This window comes from Phoca vitulina, unplaced genomic scaffold (genome assembly GCF_004348235.1).
Source record: "Phoca vitulina isolate PV1807 unplaced genomic scaffold, GSC_HSeal_1.0 scaffold59, whole genome shotgun sequence".
NCBI lineage: Eukaryota > Metazoa > Chordata > Mammalia > Carnivora > Phocidae > Phoca > Phoca vitulina.
Window position 1 is genome coordinate 10,261,922 of NW_022589762.1, and position 19,868 is coordinate 10,281,789.

The following is a 19,868-nucleotide window of genomic DNA, read 5'->3' on the forward strand; positions in this document are numbered from 1 at the left end:
TGGTGCTTGTGCCACAGGGCAGACTTGATTAGAAGTTGGGAAGGGGGCAAAATAGCCCATTGATTTTCCAGCTCAAAGTGCTAATTTTGCTTGGTCACGATGAGGAAAACCCATTCTTTAATTAGTCAGAGCTTGTGGTCTTTGTGTCAAGCGCTCTGACTCCCATAAATATAATGGGAAGATACTATAAGGGAAAGTACAACGTAAGAGTTGACATGAACTCTCTACACACTCTTACTCTTGGCTAATGGAAAAAAAATATGCACATAGGAAGAGGAGACCAAGATGAACCCAGTAGAAAGTAAAAGCTGAAGGAGACTTAAGAACTACTAATAAAGTTATGAGCACTCCACTCCCCCCTCCCCCCCACACACACATGCACACACATCACATTTCTGGGCATCAAAGGGATCGATCAACAGAATGAAAAGACAAAGTGGGAAAAAACAATTGCAAATCATATATCAAACAAGGGATTCATATCCAAAATATATAAGGAATACTACAACTCAGTAACAACAAAAACAAAAACCAAATAACCCAATCAAAAATGGGCAAAAGAATTAAATAGACATTTTTTTCTAAAGAAAATACATAAATGATTGAAAACCATATCAAAAGATGCTCAATATCACTAATGATCAGAGAAATGCAAATCAAAACCTCAATGAGATATCACCCCATACTCTTTAGGATGGATATTATAAAAAAAAATGTGTCAGTGAGGAGGTGGAAAAAGAGGACCCTTGTACACTGCTGTTGGGAATGTAAATTGGTCAGCCATTATGAAGAAGAGTATGGAATTTCTTTAAGAAATGAAAAATAGAATTACCATATGAATCATCAATTCCACATACATAATACATACATAAAATATTTGAAAGCAAGATTTCAAAGAGATAATTGTACACCCATGTGCACTGCAGCATTGTTCACAGGAGCCAAGTGGTAGAAGCAACTCAAATGTCCATCGATAGATGAATGGATCAAGAAAATAGTATGCATATAACAATGCAGTATTATTCAGCCTCGAAAAGTGAGGAAATCCTGTTACATGCTACAACATGGATGAAATTCCAGGACATTATGCTAATAAAAATAAGCCAGTCACACACACACACACATACAGACACACACACATACACATGCCAAAGTGTATCCTCCCATTTATATGAAGTATCTAAAGTAGTGAAACTGATAGATACAGAAGTAGAATGGTGATTACTAAGGCTTAAGGGGTACATGGAGGAGGGGAATTATTGTTCAATGAGTAACGAGGTCCAGTTTTACAAAGTGAAAAAGTTCTAGAGATCTGTTGGGCAATAATGTGAATATAGTGAGCACTCTAAACTGTGTGCTTAAAGTTGGTGAAGATGCATGATATAGTTAAATGTAATGTAAGATGTGAGATAGTGTATGATTCCCACTATATGACAGACTAGAGAAAACAAAACTATAGAGACAGTAAAAAGATCAGTGGTAGAGAGGGTTTAGTGGGGAAGGAAGGATGGATAGGTGGGGCACAGAGGATTTTTAAGGCAGTGAAACTATTCTATATAACTCCATAATAGTTGATACACATCATTACATCTCCAAACTCATAAAATGCACAATATCAAGAGCAAACTTTAAAGTATACTATGGTCTTTGGGTGATAAAAATGTGTCACTATATGTTTATCAATTGTAGCAAATGAACCACGTCACTGAGGAATATTGAGGGAGTCTATGCACTACACATGCATAGATATAGACAGTAAGGGAATACAGGAAATCTCTGTGCCTTGTCTGAGTTTTGCTACAAACCTAAAGCTGCTCTAAGAAAATAATCTATGTTTTTAACATGGGTAATGGGGTAAATTTTATGTTATGTGGTTTGGATGCCAGAACTTAAAAATAGAAAGACAAACAAACAAAAAGAAATGATCTTGACAGCAGTGAGAGAAAAACTAGTCATTACATTTAGGAAAATAACAATATGGTTAATAGATGAGTTCTCACCAGAAACAATGAAGAATAAAAGACAGGGAGAGTCAAATTCAGAGCTGAAAAAACAAAAAAAAACAAACCTACTCCCCACACAAAAGAATCTAAAGCAAAACAAAATAAAACAAAATGTCTTGTCAAGGAAGAATTATAAATTCAGCAAAACAGTCTGTCAAAAAAGAAGGTGCATAAGGACCCCATGACATACACAAAACCTAAGAGAATTCCTTCTTTGTAGATCTGCCCTCCAAAAATATGCTTCAAGCTAAAAGTAGATAACACTAGATTGTAAAACAAATCTACAAAAATGAATAAAGAATAGCAGAAATGGTAAATATGTCAGTAAATTTTGAAATCTGTATGTGTATTTTCCTCTCAGAATTGCTTTTGGAGATAAGATTATTTAAAGCCACCATTATAATGCCATATTGTTGAACCTATACTATATATGGATGCAACCTTGTGCTGGTATACGGGCACATGGGGGGGGGGGAAGAAAACACTTTTTCTTTCTAGTATTTGTTATTTTTGGGGGTGAAAATTCCCCAGGAATGCTTCATTTCACATCACCAATGTGAAATCATGAATGCAGTGTAGGAAAAGACATGCATGATGGGTGTTCAGAAACCAGTACTAGCTGGCTTCAGTAAGGCATGGTTAGAAGTACAGGTTTCTCACTCTATCTGAAAGTAGAGTATTCATCTGAAACTCTTTCCTAAGCTGAAATGATGTAAATTGAAGAAGCAGTTACCATTAATTTATATAGAAAGTTGTTGAACATTCCCTGATCCAAAAAATAACCTCTTTTAGGCTTTTCTGATACCTTAAGACACATCTTGTTAATAGATACACACAATAAATTGAGCTGAAGCACAGACCTTCAAAAACATGGTTGAAAGCTACACTTGATACTGGGATGCTGAGTATAGTTCCTGATGAAGGAACCTGATGGGGTCACTCTCACTGCTTAGGGTGTGTGCTCCCTCTATAACAAGAAATCTAGCACTGAACACAAGTCTCGCTTTTCACCTTTTTTTCATGAACCAAAAATCCCCTTTAGATTTCTGTTTTTCAGCAAATACTTGTACTAAGATAGGTCTTTCATAAAAGCAAAGTGACATAAAACAAATTTTTTGAAAAATTGAGGCATACATGTAATAGGGGGAAGAAAAGAGTTATGTTAGTGGTGATTTAATATATTTTATCAGAATTTAGTCAGAGTTAACTTGAAGTAGATGGCGACCAGTTAATAATATATGTGTGAAGAATGCCATCAGCAAGATGGAGGGTAGAGTGTCTAGTGGCCATCACCCCACAAAATACAGTAAGAACGATAACCAAACATGTCTCTTGAAACTAAAAATGGCTCAGGGAATGCTCTAGATAACAAAGAATCATCAGTATCCAAAATCTTTAAAGAACTTTTCATACTCAACACCCAAAAAACAAAAATCCAGTCAAGAAATGGGCAGAAGATATGAACAGATATTTCTTCAAAGAAGACATAAGAACAGGCAACAGACACATAAAAAAATGCTCAACATCACTCAGCATGAGGGAAATACAAATCAAAACCACAATGAGATACCACCTCACACTGGTCAGAATGGTTAAAATTAACAACTCAGGAAACAAGAAATTTTGGCGAGGATGTGGAAAAAGAGAAACCCTCTTACACTGTTGGTGGGAATGCAAATTGGTACAGCTATTCTGGAAAACAGTATGGAGGTTCCTCAAAAAGTTAAAAATAGAACTACCCTATGACCCAGCAATTGCACTACTAGGTATTTACCCAAAGGATACAAGCACAGTGATTCAAAAGGGCACTTGTACTCCAAGTTTATAGAAGTAATGTTTATAGAAGTAATGTTTATAGTACCACAATAGCCAAAATATGGAAAAAACCCAGAGGTCCATCAGCAGATGAATGGATAAAGAAGAGGTATATATATGAGATGGAATATTACTCAGCTATCAGAAAGAAAGAAAAAGAAGGAAATCTTACCATCTGCAACAACATGGATGAAACTAGAGTGTATTATGCTAAGCGAAAAAGTCAGTCAGAGAGGTTTAGGGAAAAGATGGCAGAGGAGTAGGGGACCCTATTCCAACTAGTCCCTGGAATTGAGCTGGATATCTACCAGACCACTCTGAACACCCATGAAATCAGCCTGAGATATAAGAAGATACATCTGGATCTCTACAAATAGAATATCGTAGGTGGTTGGTTTCAAGGTATGAAGCAGATACTGGAAGATAAATGGAGGGGGAGGGAGCCGTGGGGATCCTGCACCACCGGTGAGCAAAACTCTCCCATACTAGGGATGGGGCACAGATTCGCAGACCGGTAGCAGAGGGGAAAGGACTTTAGGGCAGCCCCCTGGATGGAAACCTGGAGTGGCAGGGCCACATGTGTGAAGTGGGGGCGGCTGGTGGTTTTAGAACCACAAAGGGCAGAGACGAGCCCCCGTGCCTGACCTGGAGGTGAGGACTGGGAGCCCAGCTGAGGGACGCACAACCCAGGATGCTGCAGTTTATAGTAGCACAGACAGAAAGGGAGATAGTATGGCCTGGAGAGCTCACTGAAGAACAGACTGCGATCTCTCTGTTCTGAGGCAGAGGGTTGGAAACGAGCTCTTCTGCTCTGACTCTTGGAAGAGACATGGAAAGTCACCAGGGAAAGCTGCCAGAGAACAAAAGCCCCAAAAAACCAGTTTTCACTGAGCCCATCCCCCCCCCCCCGGGGGGCGGGGCAACCCTGCCCAAACAGGGCTGCCTGAGTAACAGGGCCCCCGCACCCCCCCCCCCCCCCCCCCCCGCCCCAGAAGACAGGCTGGGAGAACAAGAGGCCAACAACCCTAAGGTCCCTATAAAACAGGTGCATCTTGCTTGGGTTGTGGCCAATAATTTGGACTCTGTACATTCCCTCAACCACCCCTCAACAGAATGACTAGGAGGAGGAACCCCCAAAATAAGAAACACTCAGAGACTGTGACTTCTGCCACAGATTTACAAATGGATACAGATATAACCAAGATGTCAGAAATGGAATTCAGGGTAGCAGTTGTGAAGACAACAGCTAGAATGGAGAAATCGATTAATGGCAACATAGAGTCTCTAAGCGCAGAAATGAAAGCTGAACTGGCAGAACTTAAAAATGCTATCAGTGAGATCCAATCTAATCTAGATACTCTAACAGCTAGGGTAAACAAGGCAGAAGAACGAATCAGTGATCTAGAAGACCCACTGATAGAAAAGACGGATAAAGAGGAGGCCATGGAGAAACAACTCAAAATCCATGAAAATAATCAGAGAAATAAGTGACACCATGAAACGTTCCAATGTCAGAATTATTGGGATCCCTGAGGGGGTGGAGAGAGAGAGAGAGAGGACTAGAAGATATATGTGAGCAAACTGTAGCTGAGAAGTTCCCTAATCTGGGGAATGAAACAAACATTTGTGTCCTAGAGGCAGAAAGGACTCCTCCCAAGATCAAGGAAAACAAACCAACACCCCAGCATGGAGTAGTAAAACTCACGAATCTTAGAACAAAGGAAACCATCTTAAGGGCAGTTAGGGGGAAGAGAGTCCTTACGTACAGATGGAGGAACATCAGAATAATGTCAGACCTATCCACAGAGACCTGGCAAACCAGAAAGGGCTGGTAAGACATATTCAGGGTATTAAATGAGAAGAACATGCAGCCAAGAATACTTTATCCGGCAAGGCTATCTTTCTGAATGGATGGAGAGGTGCAGAGCTTCCAAGACTGGCAGAAACTGAAAGAATATGTGACCACTAAGCCAGCCCTGCAAGAAATATTAACGGTTATATAGAACAGATATATAAAGGTTATATAGAACAGAAAGAGACAGTCTATAGAAACAAGGGCTTCACAGGCAACACGATCACAATAAATTCGTATCTTTCAATAATCACTCTCAACATGAACGGCCTAAAAACCGCACAGGGTTGCAGATTGGATAAAAGACAAGACCCATCCATATGCTGTCTACAGGAGACTCATTTGAACCTAAATATACATCCAGACTAAAAGTGAAGGGATGGAGATCCATCTTCCATGCCAACGGACCTCAAAAGAAAGCTGGGGTAGCAATTCTTAGACAAATTAAATTTTAAGCTAAAGACTGTAGTTTGAGACACAGAAGGACACTCTATCATTTTTAAAGGATCTATCCAACAAGATCTAACAATTGTAAATATCTATGCCCCCAACACGGGAGCAGCCATCTACATAAGCCAACTGTTAACCAAAATAAAGAGTCATATTGATAATAATATGTTAATTGTAGGAGACCTCAATACTCCACTCTCAGCAATAGACAGATCATCCAAGCAGAAAATCAACAAAGAAACAAGAGCTTTGAATGACACACTGGACCAGATGGACCTCAGAGATATATACAGAACATTCCACCCTAAAACAACAGAATACTCATTCTTCTCGAGTGCACACGGAATTTCTCCAGAATAGATCACATACTGGGTCACAAATCAGGTGTCAACCAATACCAAAAGACTGAGATTATTCCCTGCATATTCTCAGACCATAATGCTTTAAAACTGGAACTCAATCACAAGAAAAAAATTGGAAGAAATTCAAACGTGGAAGCAAAAGACCACCCTGCTCAAGAATGTCTGGGTCAACCAGGAAATCAAAGAAGAACTTAAACAATTCATGGAAACCAATGAGAACGAAAACACATTGGTCCAAAACCTATGGGATACTGCAAAGGCGGTCCTAAGGGGAAAATATGTAGCCATCCAAGCCTCACTCAAAAAAAAATAGAAAAATCCCAAATACGCAAGCTAACTTTACAACTTAAAGAACTGGAGAAAGAACAACAAATAAAGCCTAAACCAAGCAGGAGAAGAGAAATAATTACGATTAGAGCAGAGATCAATGAATTAGAAACCAGAAACACAGTAGAAGAGATCAACGAAACTAGAAGCTGGTTCTTTGAAAGAATTAATAAGATCGATAAACCACTGGCCAGACTTATCCAAAAGAAAAGAGAAAGGACCCAAATTAATAAAAATATGAATGAAAGGGGAGAGCTCACGACTAACACCAAGGGAATAGAAACAATTATTAGAAATTATTATCAACCACTATATGCCAATAAATTAAGCAACCTGGAAGAAATGGACGCCTTCCTGGAAACCTATAAACTGCCAAGACTGAAACAGGAAGAAAATGACAACCTGAATAGGCCAATAACCAGTAACCAGATTGAAGAAGTGATCAAAAACCTCCCAAAAAACAAGAGTCCAGGGCCTGATGGATTCCCTGGAGAATTCTACCAAACATTCAAAGAAGAAATAATATCTATTCTCCTGAAGCTGTTTCAAAAAATAGAAACAGAAGGAAAGCTTCCACACTCACTCTATGATTTCATATGAATGGAATCCAGCATTACCTTAATCCCCAAACCAGGCAAAGACCCCATCAAAAAGGAGAATTTCAGACCGATAGCCCTGATGAATGTGGATTCCAAAATTCTCAACAAAATCCTAGCTAATAGGATGCAACAATACATTAAAAGGATGATCCACCAGGACCAAGTGGGATTTATCCCCAGGATGCAAGGGTGGTTCAGCATTTGCAAATCAATCAGTGTGATAGAACACATTAATAAGAAGAGAGAGAAGAACCATATGGTCCTCTCAATTGATGCAGAAAAAGGGTGTGACAAAATACAGATCCTTTCCTGATTAAAACTCCTCAGAGTATAGGGATAGAGGAAATATTCCTCAAGTTCATAAAATCCATCTATGAAAAACCCACAGCAAATATCATTCTCAATGGGGAAAAGCTGAGAGCCTTTCCCTTAAGATCAGGAACATGTCAAGGATGCCCACTCTCACTACTATTGTTCAACATAGTACTAGAAGTCCTAGCAACAGCAATCAGACAACAAAATAAATAAAATGTATTTAAATTGGCAGAGAAGAAGTCAAACTCTCTCTCTTCGCAGATGACATGATACTTTATGTGGAAAACCCAGAAGACCCCACCCACAAATTACTAGAACTCATACAGCAATTCAGTAATGTGGCAGGATACAAAATCAATGCACAGAAATCAGTTGCTTTCTTATACACTAACAATGCAACTGTAGAAAGAGAAATTAGAGAAACTATTCCATTTACAATAGCACCAAAAACCATAAGATACCTCGGAATAAACCTAACCAAAGAGGTAAAGGATCTAAACTCTAGGAACTACAGAACACTCATGAAAGAAATTGAAGACACAAAAAGATGGAAAAACATTCTATGCTCATGGATCGGAAGAATAAATATTGTTAAAATGTCTATGCTGCCCAGAGCCATCTATACCTTCAACGCCATCCTGATCAAAATTCCAATGACATTTTTCAAAGTACTGGAACAAACAATCCTAAAATTTATATGGAATCAGAAAAGACCCTGAATCGCCAAGAAAATGTTGAAAAAGAAAAACAAAGCTGGGGGCATCACGTTACCTGATTTCAAGTTATATTACAAAGCAATGATCACCAAGACAGCATGGTACTGGCACAAAAACAGACATATAGACCAATGGAACAGAATAGAGAGCCCAGATATGGACCCTCAACTCTATGGTCAAATAATCTTCGACAAAGCAGGAAAAAATATGCAATGGAAAAAAGACAGTCTTTTCAATAAATGGTGCTGGGAAAATTGGACAGCCACATGCAGAAGAATGAAACTTGACCATTCTCTAATACCATACACAAAGATAAACTCAAAATGAATGAAAGACCTCAATGTGAGACAGGAATCCATCAAAATCCTAGAGGAGAACATAGGCAGTAACCTCTTTGACATCGCCCACAGCAACTTCTTTCAAGATACATCTCCAAAGGCTAGTGAAACAAGCAAAAATGAACTTTTGGGACTTCATCAAGATAAAAAGCTTCTGCACCGCCAAGGAAACAGTCAACAAAACAAAGAGGCAACCCACAGAATGGGAGAAGATATTTGCAAATGACACTACAGATAAAGGGCTGGTATCCAAGATCTATAAAGAACTTCTCAAACTCAACACCCAAAAAACAAAGAATCAAGTCCAAACACGGGCAGAAGACATGAACAGACACTTCTCCAAAGAAGACATACAAATGGCTAATAGACACATGAAAAAATGTTCATCATCATCAGCCATCAGGGAAATCCAAATCAAAACCACACTGAGATATCACCTTACACTAGTTAGAATGTCAAAAATGGACAGGGAAAGAAACAACAAATGTTGGAGAGGTTGTGGAGAAAGGGGAACCCTCTTACACTGTTGGTGGGAATGCAAGTTGGTACAGCCCCTTTGGAAAACAGTGTGGAGGTTCCTCAAAAAATTAAAAATAGAGCTACCCTATGACCCAGCAATTGCACTACTGGGTATTTATCTCAAAGACACGGATGTAGTGAAAAGAAGGGCCATATGCACCCCAATGTTCATAGCAGCAATGTCTGCAATAGCCAAACTGTGGAAAGAGCCGAGATGCCCTTCAACAGATGAATGGATAAAGATGTGGTCCATATATACAATGGAATATTATTCAGCCATCAGAAAAGATGAATACACCCAACTTTTATATCAACATGGATGGGACTGGAGGAGATTATGCTAAGTGAAAAAAGTCAAGCAGAGAAAGTCAATTATCATATGCTTTCACTTATTTGCGGAACGTAAGGAATAGCATGGAAGAACTTAGGAGAAGGAAGGGACAAATGAAGGGGGGCAATCAGAGGAGGAGACGAACCATGAGAGACTATGGACTCTGAGAAACAAACAGGGTTTTAGAGGGGAGGGGGGTGGGGTGATGCGTTAGCCCGTTGATAGGTATTAAGGAGGGCACGCACTGCATGGAGCACTGGGTGTTATACGAAAACAATGAATCATGGATCACTACATCAAAAACTAATGATGTATTGTATGGTGGCTAACATAATATAATTAAATTTAATTTAATTAAAAACAGAAAAGAAAAAGTCAGAGAAAGACTGATACCATATGATTTCACTCTTATGTAGAATTTAAGAAACAAAACAGATGAACATAGGGGAAGGGAAGGAAAAATAAAATAATATGAAAACAGAGAGGGAGGCAAAGCATAATGACTCTTAACTATGTGATACAGACTGAGGGTTGCTGGAGGGGAGATGGGTTTGGTGATGGGGTAACTGCATGATGGGCACTAAGGAGGGTACTTGAAATGATGAACACTGGGTGTTGTATGCAACTGAGGAATCACTGGATTCTTCCTCTGACACTAATAATAAAATGTTAATTAAATTGAATTTAAAAAATTTAAAAAAAATAAAGCCAAAAAACAAAGAAACATCAAAAACCTGGTGGAGCTCAAAAACCCAGGATAGCTAAATAAAGAAAGCATTTTACCTGCATGACCCAAACCTCCAGCTGAGAGCTGCTTTGCACCTGGAGGAATACATTCAGAGGGAGTCACTACATGGAGAGAAGAGGAACAGGAGAACCCAGCAAGCTTCACCTTTGTGGACATCAGCAGCTTTTGCAACAGAGTTGCCCACAAATGCTGATCCCCTCTGATGGAGCAGCACAGAGTGCCCCAGTCCCCTGCATCTACTCCCAGAGGCTGGAGCTGTTGCTATGGGGAGACTGGCCTTCAGGGGTCCCAGGTGCTGCTCTTAGGGACTGGGCAGCATTGCATCTCACTATACACAGTATTAGAGCTGACTCTGATTTTTGCCTACCCCTAGTCCCAAGTTGGGGCCTTGTCTCAACATTATCAGGGTAGCTTCTGCTGACCTGACCCCTGCCCCCAGGTCATAAGACATGCTTTGATTGCCACTAGTGGTGCATGCTGCTGCTTCCCTGTGCCGTGTCATGACACTCGGTCTTCATTGTAAAGGGTGCTCTGAACTCCATCCCCATCCCAGGCCTGGACTCTGAGCTGCAATTGCTAGCACCAAGTTGCTGCTGCCTGGACACTTTCCTCCACCTATGGCAGCTCAAGGCTCTGACCCATCATTGCTCAGGCCAAGCTCCCACTGCCTTGAGTCCCATCTCATAGGTCCCATAGCAGGGCTCTGAGTCTTCATTGGTGGTACTGTATTGTCACATCCCAAGATACACTTTCAGCTCCCGGGTCACAGCTTGAACTGTTAGGGGTGCTAGGCTGCTAAAGCTCTATGTCCAACTCCCTGGGTCCTGACACATGGCTTGAACAAACCTCCACTGGATCATGCTGCCGCTATCTTGTGACTGTTACTCAGGACAGAGTTGAAACTTGGACTTACTGTCCTCAGACTATGCTGACACTATACGCTGTCCCCCAGGCCTAAGCCCCCACTGAACCTCGTCATCCCAGAGCCCATGTCACTGCTACATTCCTCCAGCCAGCCAGAGTCACATGGTGAGCCTCTGAGATGCAAGTACAGTTTCCAGGGAATATGTGCACATGTCTCCACCCCAGACCCCAGTGCCACGGCCACAGCAAGTGAAGCTGTGCACCAACATGCAGTTGCTATGGTGGTTCTATGTGTGCCTGATCCTGGATGACGCTCCAATACTGCGCTGAGAGCTCTGAGGTCAGCATGCCATACCAGACACCAGAAAGGATCCTCTCAGCAAGAACTTCTTCCCATGGATGAGACAGGAGAGAGTGGGATGATATGTTTAACATGATCAAAGGGAAAATGACCTGTCAACCAAGAACACCTCACTCATCAAATCTGTCATTCAGAAATGAAGAAGAGATAGACTTTGCCAGCATCCCCAAGGATGGTGTGTCAAAGTTTTAACTCTCACCGCAGATGGCAGTCAGAGGAGAGCAGCAGTGTGACCCCAGTGGTGGTCGGTTAATGTCACGTGCAGAAGAAATTTGAACTATTAGACCTGCTCTAGAGAAATGCTAAAGTGAATTCTTTAGGTTGAAATAAAGAGACATAAATATATCAAATGAACATATTGTATGCCTTAAATTTATACAATGTTATATGTCAATTACATCTCAGTAAAAAACCCACAAAGAATATATTTGTAAAACCTACAGCTCCTACTAAGGAAATAACTTAAGAACATAGCTAAGACATAATGGAGGAATTAAAATAGAACACTAAAATAATATATGTCTAATACAAAATATGTCAGATAAGGTGGAAGAGAAACAAAAACATAAGCATAGAATAAATAGCAAAATGGCAGACCTAAATACAATTATCCTAATAATGACATTCATGTGAATTAAATAAATATTCCAATCAAAAGATAGAAATTTTCTCCCAAATGAAAAGGTAAGATCCATCTATATGCTCTATGTAACAGACACACGTTAGACTCAAAGGCACAAATAGGTGTAAGTAAAAGGATAACAAAAGAGCTACTCTACAAAGAGTCACCCCATAAGTAAGCAGAAATGGCTATTCTAATATCAAACTAGCTGTTAAAACAAGAAATATTATCAGAAATTTAAAAAAAAATTTCAACATGTTAAGGCTGTCAATATAAGAGGAAAATAAAGCAATTATAAACATATATTATTCACCTAACAACAGAACCCTCAAACACATGAAATAGAAACTGACAGATTTGGAAGGATAAATAAACAATTCAGTGAGTATAGTTGGAGATTTAAAAGCTCTTCCATCAGTAAGTGAGAGAATAGCTAGTCACAAAATCAGGAGGCCTATGGAAGACTGTCAAAACACCAGGAACCAGCTTGACATAACTGACATATATAGAAAGTATTCTTGTAGGACATAAACAGGGATCAAACATTAAAAGGATGGAAATTTTCAAAGTATATTCTCTGAAGACAAAGGAATAAATTTAAAGCAACAACAGAAAGAAATTTGGGGAATTTCCAAACATGTGGAAAGTGACACACTACTGAAGAATTTACAGTTCAAAGATGAAATCTGTGAAAATACCTTGTACTGGATGATACTAAACAGAATATATCAAAACTCTTAGGGTGGAACTAAAGTGGTGTTTAGAGACAATTCGTAGTTTTGTCACTTATACTCAAAAGGAAGAATGTTATAAATGCATGAGCTGAGTAGCTTCCTTCTCAAGGAGCTGTACAGAGAAGAGCCAATTAAAGATATAGAAAGAAAAAATGATAAACATATTTAACTGAAAGGTGATTGTGATGTATGTAGAATAACTCACAGTAGCCAATACCCAAATATTCAAGGGCATCAGCAATAGCATAGATGGATACATTGTAGTTGAATCAGACAACTGAACGGAAAGGATTATGGACAGTTTACAACTTCATGAAACTATGTGGATGAATTGCACAAGTGTAGCTTCACCTGAAAGAGCCAAAAATAAAGTGTGCATACTGTATGATTCCATTTACATAAAGTGTTTTTAAAATGAAGATAAGAACAAGAAAGGGACATTCTGCAATGCTGATAAAATTTATTTTCTCATTCTGTGTGATGGTGACACTTGAAAATTCAGCCCTCTGTTGTTGGCATGTATAACATTGCATTCACCTGTATGTACATTATACCACAATAAAATTATCATAAGAGAATATTATGAAAATATGCAAACATATTTAAAGCTAGACATAAAATTGAAAAAAATCCTACCAAATACAACTTGTGGAAACTAAAACAAAATTAAACAAAAACATCAGAAATGTCTTACAACTTCTAATACCATTTTATCTGTAATGCAGAAAGCATTTTACACTCAGTTACAGAATATTTAGATGTTTATGAATGAAGAAAAATGTAATGCCAATGAAATACCAAAAAGAAACCCTTGTAGGGTAGAAGAAAGGGGCTGGGGCGCCTGGGTGGGTCAGTCGGTTAAGCGGCTGCCTTCGGCTCAGGTCATGATCCCAGGTCCTGGGATCAAGCCCCGGCATTGGGCTCCCTGCTCAGCGGGAAGTCTGCTTCTCCCTCTCCCACTCCCCCTGCTTGTGTTCCCTCTCTCGCTGTGTCTCTCTCTGTCAAATAAATAAATAAAATCTTCAAAAAAAAAAAGAAAAAAGAAAAAAGGGGCTAATACATTATGTGTTATGTGCATTTTGATGGAAATACTAAAAAAAAGGAAATTACATGTTAATGGCAATCATAACTAGATTTGGACAATGTGTAAAAATAAAAGATTGTGACATAAATAGATTTACTGAAGCAATACCATGTTGGATTTACATTTGAAATGCCATAAACTTTATCTGTCGTATTAGCAGACTAAAGAAGATCAAGTCATGTAATTTCTCTGATGTAAAAGGCAACTGATTAATATCCATTCTTAATTTAAAAAAGTATTTAGAAAGATAGAAATAAAGAGGGAACATCTAGGGCAAAGTTCTAGAGTAGGTATGATAACTCTGAAAAAGAACTATAATGGATATACTGTTTACACAAAGGATGGTTTTTAAGTATGAAATTGACATAAAAATACATAGCGCGGTTAATGAAACAGATTAGAGAGTACAAAATGTACCCACATATATATGGAGTGGAGATTTCAAGAAGGATGCAAAGTCAGTTAGTGGAGGAAGTAAAATCTTTTCAACAAATGTTATGGATGAGCACTGGGTGTTGTATGTAAGTGATGAATCACTAAATTCTACACCTGAAACTAATACTGCACTGTATGTTAACTAACTGGAATTAAAATGAAAACTTGAAAAAGAAAAACAAAATGAAATTGTTTTGGAAACAATTCAGTATCAAATAATATTAATATTTATATACCTTATAGTATATAAAGATGCTAATGCTAAAAATTGCTCATACATAAATGTAAACTATAAAATTTCAAGGATATATATAACACACATTACCTAAAGTGGGCCAGAGATTTCTTAAAAAGAATACCAAAAACATGATCCATAATAGAAGAATTGATGAATCAGGACAATTTCTACTCTTTGAAGAGAAAAGAAAGATAAATCATAGACTTCAGAGAAAATATTTACAAATCATACATCTCATAAAAGACTTGCTGCCAGGATACTTAATGAATTCTCAAAATACAATAACAAAAATTAAAAATATAACCAAAATATTTCAATAGTTAACTTCATCAAAAAACATATATGGATGGCAAATAAGTACAGGAAAATATGCTCAACACTATTAGTCTTAGGAACATTCAAATTAAAACCACTACAAATCAGACTTCCTGTTCTGGAAAGATAGAGAAGATAAACTTTTTGGTATTCTTTCTACCAAATATAGCTAAAACCCCTGGACAGTATTTACGAGACAACACAAGAAGATTCAGACAGGTGATGAGAAAGCTGACAGACTTGGCACTCTAGACCTAAGAAATGACATGGCTGTGAGTGCCTTGGAATTTCTCTTTACCTCACATATACCAGATTGGTGACAGAGAGGCTGGCAACCCCAGACCCCAATGGGGACAGACAAAAGTCCCCAAGATGTTTTTTCTCTCCAGTGAAAATAATGAGAAAAAGTCCTGTTAGGAAACAGAAAATTTTTAGACACTAAGTGCATTATCCCTATCAAAAACCATTGACTATTATCCAACAAAAATATCACTCAGGAATGCAGGAGAAATCAAGACATTCTGTGATAAAGGAGAACTATGAAAATTATGAAACCCACTTTGAAAGAACTGCTAAAGGGAACTATCTAAACAGAAATTAAAAGATAAAAGAAGGAATCTTGGATCATCAGGAAGAAAGAGAACAAAAGAAAGAATAAAACTATCACTAGGTCTAATGGAATTTGTTTCACCTCTTGTGTTGTCTAAATTGTTTGATAGTTGAAGCAAAATTATCAGTTGAAGCCAAATTTTAACATCCATGTGATTCTCAATGTAAGTAGAGAAATATTTAGGAAAATTATAAGTAGACACAGTAAGGGAAGATAAGGCTCTATATTTTACTTAAAGTGCTGTGGTTGTGAGAGACTGTAGACTGTGATATATGTGTATATGATTATCTATATAAAGATATCTAATATCTATATTATTTATATAAAGCAGATTAGAGCACATATGACATATATATGTTTATATATATAAAGTTATTTGTAAAGAAAAGATCTACTTTGGTATAAATTATACTCCATCAATTAGGTGATGATGTAGAAAAGTGTAACCTTTAATTTTATCTGAAAGCATCACAAACAGAGCATCACAAAAAATAAATTCCCAAGGGGTCATAAATTCTATTTAAGAGTTAAAAAATAAAGAAATAAAGAAAAATAGATAAATCCTAGAGAGTAACATAGGAAATTATATTCATGTACTTTGACTAACTTCTGAAAAAGTCCAAAGCAATCACCAAAATGATAAATTGGACTAGAGTAACATTAATAAATTTTCTCATTAAAAGACTCCAATTTCAGAGTAAAAATGCAAGTCACAGAGTCAAAAATCTATTTGCATCTTATAAACTCAGAAAAGAGCTCATATCTAAAATATGACAAGGACTGGAAACATTTGAAATCTTACCATGTCCTCTTTATCTACGTAGAGCAGGTTAGAGTTGTTAGAAGCACAGGACGTCAAACTCTCATTCCATGATTTTCTTTCAGTGTTAACGTAATAGCAATTGTTGGAGTATGTAAACCACTCTTTTGGACAATGGCCACAGTGATAAACTAAAGAAAGATTATGAGATATCATCCAAAAGTACCTTGAATATTAACAAATTCAAATAAATTTACATACTCACATATGTATACACATATGTGTGCATAACATATATGGATATATGTACACTCACAGGATGGTACAAATAGAACAAAATATGCTTACACACACTCATCAGAGAATGGTCAGCCTATCATTCCCTAATTTATGTGTTCATATAAAGCAAACACACAAGAATATCCATCTCTACATGTCCTGAGAGTCACTGAACAAAACCACTATTTTAGAATAGTAAAATGATTTATCTCTTATCATGTTATAGCAGGAGGCAATTTGAGACAATTGGTAATAATGGATATGGGGATTTAAATGAGTATTTCTTCAGATTGTTACATTAGAAGTAGCACTCTCCTATAATCATTATTTCTGAAAGTTTATTACATGATTTTCTAATTTATTTTCCCCAGAAGAATCTATTATCATCTTTTCCTAGCCTAAGAGAGAGATAAAATAGAAACTATACTAATATCAAATTTTGAAAATTATGTACCTTTTGGGATCCTTCTTTCCAGGGACGTTTGGTTCTGCTCCATTCCTTCAGTAACTAGAAAAATTAAAACAATCTTCATAAAACTTAATATTAAACTAAATAAATCATAATGATTTGAGTTTCTTAGTTTGAAATTTGGTGTATTTAGAATGAAAAATGCTGTAATAAAATTGATTTTACCAGTAAGTAATTAATGAAGTAATGAATGTGTGGGGGAAAATGTTTCAAAAGCCTAAAGAATCAAATCTCACCACTTCTTACAGTATTTGGTTTACACAATCTCAAGAATTAACTTGTGTATTTCTCAATAAAGTCTCTGCTATAACTTCTCTTTGAGTCATGAAATCTGAACATATTTGTAATACTCTCTACATTATTGTTATTTCTAATGTGACAAATTTAAAATAACCATTCCAAAGTTAGAGCAAAATGAGATAATACAATTCCATAATATTATGCAATATTTCGAGGCACTGATCATTAAAGTGAAAAATTCCCTTGTAGTCATTCAAACACTTACTTACAGGGAATAACAGCTATTGTGACCACGGTGGACATCAAGACAAGGCAGATGATTCCCAGGATCCCAGCAATGAGCTTCCCTGGACATGAATAAATAGTAGGAAGAGAAATGAAAATGCTGAGAAAGAATGGGCAGAAATAATCCTTTAAGAAATTCACATACAAGAGAACCAAGCATGCTCAGAGAGTCACATATAAAAATTTGGAACCCAAACCCCTATCTACCATTGTAATCTTCTCTCAGAATATATCATTACATTTGGAGTAAATATATTACCCCATGAGATGGTAAAGACGAATTACAACAATGCCTGAACAGTTAGTCCTCAGATTTCAATTACAATACCGTACTTCTACTCCACTCTCTATATCATCACAAATAAAAAATATGGGAGATCATTCCCTACTCATTCCCTACACCCCCGCACCCCAACTAAACATCATAATACAGCTTATACTGTGTGTGTATTAAATGTTTTACCTTTACAGTGAGAGTTTTTGTCCTTCCCTTGAAGATCCTGAGAAGCATTTTGAAGATTTAATTCTGCATAGGTTATTTCCTGTTCAGTTACTGAAATGGAACTTTTAGTGCCCTTAGCTTTCATTTGATGTCTTTTTGAGCCCTTAACCTGATTGAGTTCTGCATAGGTAACTCCTTGGTTATTCATCTCTGCAGCTGTGTGGTATCAGACACAGTGCTGAATGGAACTGTACTGAAGGACTTGATGAATAGAATATGCAATAACAAGATTGCTAGGACAGTCACACTGGGTGGAGTGTGTGGTGAGTGATAGTATTCATTTGCTGTTGAACATGTAAAATCTGGTACTAGTTTCCTTAGAGCTTTAAAGAAGTGTTTCATGATAGAATAAGTTGTTTTAAAATAATACATTATATGTTAAAAAAAAAAGATAGTAGGAAGGGAAAAATTAAGGGGGGAAATCGGAGGGGGAGATGAACCAGAGTATGGACTCTGAGAAAAAAACTGAGCGTTCTGGTGGGGGGGGGGGGGGGGTGGGGATTTTTTTTTTTAAAAGATTTTTTATTTATTTATTTGAGAGAGAGAATGAGATAGAGAGAGAGAGCACGAGCAGGGGGAGGGTCAGAGGGAGAAGCAGACTCCCCGCTGAGCAGGGAGCCCGATGCGGGACTTGATTCCGGGACTCCAGGATCATGACCTGAGCTGAAGGCAGTCGCTTAACCAACTGAGCCACCCAGGCGCCCCAGGTGATGGGTATTAAAGAGGGCACATACTGAATGGAGCACAGGGTGTTATATACAAATCATGGAACACTACATCCAAAACTGATGATGTTATGTATGGTGATTAACATAACATAATAAAATAAAATTTAAAAAAATCTTTAAAAATAAAAAAATTAAAAAAAGAATAAGTTGTTTTACAATGATATTCTGTGTTTGACACAATAGTTATTGGTTGGAATGAGGTAAAGCAATAAATTTGTGAACAAGAAAGGGATTAGTGAATAATATTATCCTTACTAATGTGGGGTCAGATTCCACAGAAACATGTCAACACTATTAGAATAACTGGCTTAAAATTAAAATGCTGCATTAGAAAAAAATGTTGCACCTACTTTTTTGACAATTTTTAAATCCATATTGGTTAAAAATTGAGTGCTCTAAGATTGGGGTATACTAGTTTTAGCACAAATAGGAATTTCCTGTAGTAATTGACTTTTATTTAGGACTTACATTTCTTTACTAAAAGGTAATGCATTGCTATCAAGTCAATTTTTATTTTGAATAATTGTAGAGTTCTGAGAAATGGTTAAATTTCAAAAGAAAGATTTTATATATTGAAAAATGTCACATGACACAATAAACTTATTGGAAACCTGAACAACACTGAAAACAAAGACCAAAATATATTTTTTAAAAGTACTTATATAACACCATAAATTGACAATTGATTTAATGATAAAGATATGAAATCATAAAATGATAAATAAAAGTGTAGATCATTTATGGAAGAACACTGTTGGTACAAACCACAGAAAGATCTATGAATGTCAAAGACAGTGAGGGTAGCTTTAGTTGTATAAAGAATTCCAATAAATCAAATCAATGTAATTTCATAATTCAGTCAATGAGCTCTGCAGTCAGTGAAATCTGGAATTACTCCTGGCTCTCAAACTTACAAAGTATGACCTTTAACAAGTTACCTCCTGCCTAGCTATCTAGTTTTTACTAA

General features: G+C 37.3%; 1 protein-coding gene across 1 annotated transcript; it reads right to left on the reverse strand.

Moving 5' to 3' along the window:
• Nucleotides 1-16,401: 16,401 nt before the first annotated feature.
• Nucleotides 16,402-18,321, reverse strand: LOC116623547 (NKG2-A/NKG2-B type II integral membrane protein-like). The gene is made up of 3 exons (XM_032390767.1): nt 18,136-18,321; nt 17,656-17,761; nt 16,402-16,589 (listed from the first exon to the last, which is right to left on the reverse strand). The coding sequence occupies exons 1-3, from the start codon at nt 18,319-18,321 to the stop codon at nt 16,402-16,404; spliced, it is 480 nt and encodes a 159-aa protein (XP_032246658.1).
• Between the last annotated feature and the right edge of the window lie 1,547 nt (nt 18,322-19,868).

Coding starts and splice junctions, on each gene's coding strand:
- LOC116623547 (XM_032390767.1), bottom strand. CDS start 18,321: ATGAATAACCAAGGAGTTACCTATGCAGAACTCAATCAGGTTAAGGGC. Junction 17,762..18,135: donor ACAAAAACTCTCACTGTAAA/GGTAAAACATTT, acceptor AGCATTTTCATT/TCTCTTCCTACTATTTATTC. Junction 16,590..17,655: donor CACAATAGCTGTTATTCCCT/GTAAGTAAGTGT, acceptor ATCTTTCTTTAG/TTTATCACTGTGGCCATTGT.